This window comes from Ceratosolen solmsi, unplaced genomic scaffold, assembly GCF_000503995.2.
Source record: "Ceratosolen solmsi marchali unplaced genomic scaffold, CerSol_1.0 scaffold13, whole genome shotgun sequence".
NCBI classification, from domain to species: domain Eukaryota; kingdom Metazoa; phylum Arthropoda; class Insecta; order Hymenoptera; family Agaonidae; genus Ceratosolen; species Ceratosolen solmsi.
In genome coordinates, this window is record NW_011948418.1 from 3,562,056 (window position 1) to 3,568,041 (window position 5,986).

Consider the following 5,986-nt stretch of genomic DNA (forward strand, 5'->3'; position numbering starts at 1 on the left):
CGCTCTTCGTCAAAGCGTCCGACGCACGATAACGTCCGAGCTCTCTTCGATATTCCACGACGATCGAGAGAACGAGAAATCCCAATTACATGTATGTACAAGCTCTCAACCCATGAGATAAACACACCTACAGACACCCGCGCACGCAATACACATTCAAAAATCCCATATAATATTATATCTTTGTATCTCTTGGGTAACCCCCCACCCCCACCCCCCATCCCACCCCACCCCGTAACAAATATACAACATATACTCTATATATGGACCACTTCACTTGGCAAATAAATCGCAAAAGCTGCTCGCCAGGTTCACCTGACGCGGTGCGCCTCCGGTGCAAACAAGCTGCTCGGGCTGGCTCTAGCAACATCCAAGTCCTCTACGTCATCCTGGTCCTCACCCTCGTGGGCGATGTCGCTGCATGGCGAACGGCTCATGGGCGAGCCGCCACCGCTACTATGCGAGTGAGAGTGCGGCCTCTGTAGGAGTATTTGGTGCTGATGATGGTGGCCGAAGCCCAGCTCCCGGATCCGCGTCCCGGACATGGACAAATCCTCGGGCTCGGTTTGCTCCGGCAAGTCGACAGGTATGCCGGAGAGATTGAGCGGAAGGACGGGCGAGGCGCCAACGAGGGCCGAGGGTGAGGGCAACTGGCGCATGGCCGGGGCTGCGGCTCTCCTGAGACTCGGGGCACTAATATGCTTGTGACGGGCGAGCAGCGAGTCCTCGTCCATCTCCACGTCGACGTCAACATCGAGACCGTCCTCGAGGTCGTCGCCGCAGATGAGGGAGGGCGAGCCCGGGTGTATCGCTCTGCCCAGCTGAGCGCTCACGAGACTCGCGGGTAGAATGGTCGAGGTCGCGGAGCTTCCGCCCCCTGCGCCGCACTTATGATGGACCAAGTGGTGCCTGCGACGGAAGCGCATCTGACAGTGCTCGCACTTGAATGGCTTTTCGTTCTTGTGGATGAGGAGGTGAGCCTTCAGTTGGTTCGAGTCGCTGAACTTGGCCGCGCATAGCTCGCAGGCGTACGGACGCTCGCCCGTGTGGACGCGCAGGTGCCGACGAAGATTCGCGACCTGGACGAATTGTCGATCGCAGTGGCTGCAGTGATACGGTTTCTCGCCCGTGTGCAGGCGCATATGCGTCTTAAGGTGATGATCGCGCGTGAATCTGTAAAGTTAACGAATTAGATTGGTGAGGATTACGTCGACGTTTCGTGCTTCACACTCGTTCGGTGCCATCCGTTAAAAGAGTGAGTGTCGAATGCAAATATATGCCTACCTCTTGTGACATTCGGGGCATTTAAATGGCTTTTCTCCGGTGTGTGTCCTCTCGTGATTCTGCAGCACGTGCTTGTAGCCAAAGGACCTGGAGCAGACGCCGCAGGTGAAAACTTTATCCCTGGCGTCCTTGCCGGACTCGGGGCTGGCGGAACTGGGTGGGCTAGAGGCGCCCTCGATTTGCGTAACCTGCTGCTGTTGATGTTGATGTTGATGTTGATGCTGTTGCTGCTGCTGTCGACTCAGTTGCGCTTGGCTGCCGGCATCGTGAGGATTACTCTTGGCCACCTTGGCCGCCCTCTTTCTCAAGTTAGCCTGAGCCTTCTTGTTTATCCTGTCGCCGCTGCTCGACACTAGATTATTGTTGTTGTTACTGCTGTTGTTGTTGTTGTTGTTGTTGTTGTTGTTGTTGTTGTTGTTGGAGATGGGCATGGCGCGCACGCTGTGCGCGGACTTAGCGCTGAGTGCCGGCGAGACGGGACCAGGGGAGGGATGGGGCGGCGAGGCGGCCGATGGCGGTACCCAACCCCCGAACAGCGTCTGGTGATGCCTGTAGAGGCTGGGACTCGTGGCCGCGAGGCTCGCGTTGAGCGACACCGGGATACCCGCGGCCATGAGCGCGTGGCTCATGTGCGACGCCGCGAGGAGCTGCTGGGGCGTGAGCATCGATAGGGAGGCTGCGGCCGCGGCGGCTGCACCCATCCCCGAGAACAGGGACGTCGCCGAGGCTGCTGTGTTGTTGTTGAGGGACGGTGAGGACGGCCGGCGAAGCCGTTTCTCCGATGGTTCTTGCTTCATGCCCAGACCGTGACCTGCCAAGAGTCCTGAAACGGCGCAACAATGAGCTGACGTTATTATGATTTCTCTTAGTATCCTCGTATCGTAATCCTCGAGCATCGTACGAACGAGCCAATGGCAATAAGACTAATAATATTTCCAAGTAATATTTTAAGGGCGCGCGAGTGGCCTAGTCGTCGTCTTCCAAGTGATATATACTCATCGAGCCACTAAAGACGTAATTTAATCTAGTTTTTATAGGGCGTAAAAACGTGAAATAGTTAGGTTGAAATAACTATTTTGAAATAACCTCGCATGAAGAGTGATGATAGAAAAGCCTAAAAATAAGCGGATAAACTTCATTGAGATCCGGTAAGGTCGTCTAAAGAATCGACTAAAAATGCAGGTATAATGGAGCGGTGGTGTTGGTGTGCTCACGTTTACACAAAAATGGTGCTCGCGCAGCGCCGTAGAAGGTAAGGAAAAAGACAACCGTTGCACAACGTTCCTCCGCGGTTTATCGGTTCTCGATTATCAAAATGAAAAAAAGTCGAAGGCGCGCCCGTGTTGCTGCAACCAACCCATAACGAAAAAAGCCCGAGATGATAACCCGTTTTAGTTTTGTGACAGCGCGCCTCTTTTTCTTTTTCTTCTTCTTCTTCTTTGTCTCCTCCTCCTCCTCATCCGCGAAACGACTTTCCCTCTCTCACGACCGGCGCCACGCACGTGAGCCCACTACTACTACTACTACTACTACTACTACTACTACTACTACTACTACTACTACTACTACTACTACTACTACTACTACTACTACTACTACTACTACTACTACTACTACTACTACTACTACTACTACTACTACTACTACTACTACTACTACTACTACTACTACTACTACTACTACTACTACTACTACTACTACTACTACTACTACTACTACTACTACCTCCTCCTCCTCCTCCTCCTCCTCCTACTCCTACTCCTACTCCTCGTCCTCCTCCACCCCCCTCCCGCCCTTTCATTCACATGTAGCGCGCACACGCGAGATTTCATTCACGTGCGAGCTTAGCATGCGTATATATGTACAATCGCCAGCCAGCCAGCCACCCACGCGACAGCGCCCACTTCCTCGACTTTCGAGGCCAACGACTTTGTATCTATGCATATCAACGAGATCTTGCCTTTGCACCGAAACACTCGACTCCCCCCCCCCCCGGGCTTTCTATACATTCACGCTTTCTTCGTTATTAGCTATTTATCCAATTTTATCGGTACGCAGCGATAATCTTTTCCTTTTCAAATGACCATCGACGAACTTTTCCAAGCCCCAGAACCTGTATTATACAAGCGACACGATCTCACGATCAACGCCATTGCCGTAATACGCAGATCTATCGATAAGCTGGAACTGCTTTGTATAAATAATATCTCATTTAAGCGAGTACTTTAGGATAAAGTTGTTTGCTTTACAAAGCAACACGCCCGCGTACTACCAACAATGTAACTTTACCTCCCCATTCGGGAACAATTCATGACTTTTTTTTTAATACGACCCATCCCGCTAACATTCGTTATCTAATTATGAATTGTCGCTACGCGTTATTAATAGCTTGCGCAACTAGTGCTTTTGCTATACGGACAACTGATAATTCATAATGCAAGTGACACGCGTCCAGTTAGGATACTACCAATTAGGATAAAACGAAAATATGAACCCGTCGCAGCTCATCGTTCCCGAACAACATCTCGTTTCTCGCGCGTATGTGGGCTATCTTTCCATCCTCCTACGCCTCATCGCACCTCACCTCACCCCCAACAATTCCAAATAATCACTAATGAGCCAACGATGATCATCTCCGAGTCTCATCCCTTTCGCCGTAACGGCATAATTGACTACGTTCCGCCGAGAAACGTATAATCATCGTTGATCCGCGCGGTGGTCCATCGCTAATTTAACTTTCTTCGATGTGGCCGCGCGTCATTTCCTTGATAATATTTCTAATATAAGGCATTAAACATCCCGAAAACGCTAGGTAAAATATAAGGATAATGCGACGAAATCTATGAAAAATCCAATCATTCCATTATCAATACAATAACGAGCAAATTATTGTTCCCGCGAAAGATAAAAACTGAAAGGAACGAAAATAAGAGAACATCCGCCTACTCCTCCTCGTATAAACATGAGCACGTAACGAACGAGACACGAGCCGCCGAGCGCTGTCGTTGTCTCTTCGCTCCATCGTAATAATGCCGCAGTCGCAAAAATCGACCAAACGACCCTCATTCATATTCTCTTTCTCTATCTGTCCTTTCATTTTCTCTTCTCATATTTTTCTCGTAGAAAATCGATAATCATTTCTCCGACGGATAAGAGATTTTTTTCATCGTGTCGAAAGTAGCACGGCGCAAGGGGAGAAAATAAAGAATTAAAAAGTAGTGAACTGAAGAAAATCGCGACCTTCCTTCTCACCATCTTTCTTTTTTTTTTTCTTCTTTTTTTTTTTTTTTTTTTTTTTTTTTTTTTTTTTTTTTTTTTTTTTTTTTTAATTAAACTGAAGCTTCTCGTTGCTTTTCCTCTTCTTCTGTCGTTTTTTCTCTCCCACTCTTTCTATCCGTTAGGCGCGCACACGGCCTTACGACGTCGCATCCTACACGCGATTTCTAACGAATTAACGAATTTACGTATTACGCGTCTTACGCGTCTTTATTAATGACGAGAAGTATTTTCAACGTCACATTAAATTCTTGTATACCTGCTATTCATTAATTAACGAAATTAAGAAGCACTTTCTTTAAAAATTGTTCAAGAGCATTTGAAACGAATTGCGACATCCGATTTGTAAATGTTGAAAGAGAAATTTATTACATCATATGAAAACCTCGATAGAGCCTGAAAATAGTCAACTGCAACAACGAGTCCGACTCGTTTTAACCGAAATGATCGATTCGATTGCGAGTGAATTGTACTATATCCACAATCAAATGCAAATTTTCAATTTTGATCTAAGCTCACGGATTTCGCGCTATTATCTACAATTTCTCTTACGCGGATGACAAAAAATTAATTATTGTAATTATAAAACAATTGTAATTTTAACAATAAAGTCTAAGACTTTTTTTTCTACTGTCGGTTCTTATTATCCATTCATATTTTACGGACTTATTCGATTAACTTGAGAATTACAAAATCCAATAATCGAGTAAAGCTTTGTCAAGAAACAAAAAAGTGTGATACTGCTAATCCACCGACAGAGTTGGTTGTCAGTTGTCGATATTCATTTATTATCTCCGATAGAGACCAAACAATTGGTTATTATGTCTTATTATTATTATTATTATTATTATTATTGTTGTATTTATTGTTAATAACAGTACGGTGTGGTATTGAATATGTTGATAATGTAAAGGAAGGTTAATGATAAAAGGAGGCCGAACCGATCGAACGATTCATTTCTCGGAAGACACTGAAACATTTGATACGACTAGCATTTGTTTTCTCATGCCATTTCACCCAATATTTTTACTATTCCAAATTTTATATCGCTCTTCACTTTAATTATCAGGAGGCAGGCGATTCCACGCAACTTTTCAAGATTACAATTACAATAAGCAATATCAGGGGGAATGGCCTTGCCAATGAACAAGTGTTTTCGCGACGCCGAAGTAGCAGCTAACCTAAACTAAACTAAACTAAACTAAAGTAAAGTCAAGTAGGCTAAACAAGGCTAAAACTAAACTAAAAGAAACTAAATGGGAAATGTGAAAGAAATAATTAAGTATGTAATAAATCAAGTGGGTCGAATCGTACCTGCGGTGATCTTCACCTCCTGCATGTAAGACAGTGCCATTCTACGATCTTGTTGTAGAGTATCACTGAGACACTCCATCCATTTCCTCTATCACGAACAAGTGATTAGAAG

General features: G+C 46.1%; 1 protein-coding gene across 1 annotated transcript; it reads right to left on the reverse strand.

Moving 5' to 3' along the window:
* Nucleotides 1–311: 311 nt before the first annotated feature.
* On the reverse strand, nucleotides 312–5,914 carry Kr (krueppel). The gene is made up of 5 exons (XM_011497257.1): nucleotides 5,875–5,914; nucleotides 1,732–2,107; nucleotides 1,548–1,629; nucleotides 1,285–1,472; nucleotides 312–1,173 (listed from the first exon to the last, which is right to left on the reverse strand). The coding sequence occupies exons 1-5, from the start codon at nucleotides 5,912–5,914 to the stop codon at nucleotides 312–314; spliced, it is 1,548 nt and encodes a 515-aa protein (XP_011495559.1).
* Nucleotides 5,915–5,986: the final 72 nt, after the last annotated feature.

Bases quoted from the DNA above. Each gene is read 5' to 3' on its own strand.
- Kr (XM_011497257.1), bottom strand. From the start codon at position 5,914: ATGGCACTGTCTTACATGCAGGAGGTGAAGATCACCGCAG. The intron at 2,108-5,874 runs GTACGATTCGAC...GCGCCGTTTCAG, and splicing joins GGAGGTGAAGATCACCGCAG to GACTCTTGGCAGGTCACGGT. The intron at 1,630-1,731 runs GCACAGCGTGCG...TCTAGTGTCGAG, and splicing joins GCACTCAGCGCTAAGTCCGC to CAGCGGCGACAGGATAAACA.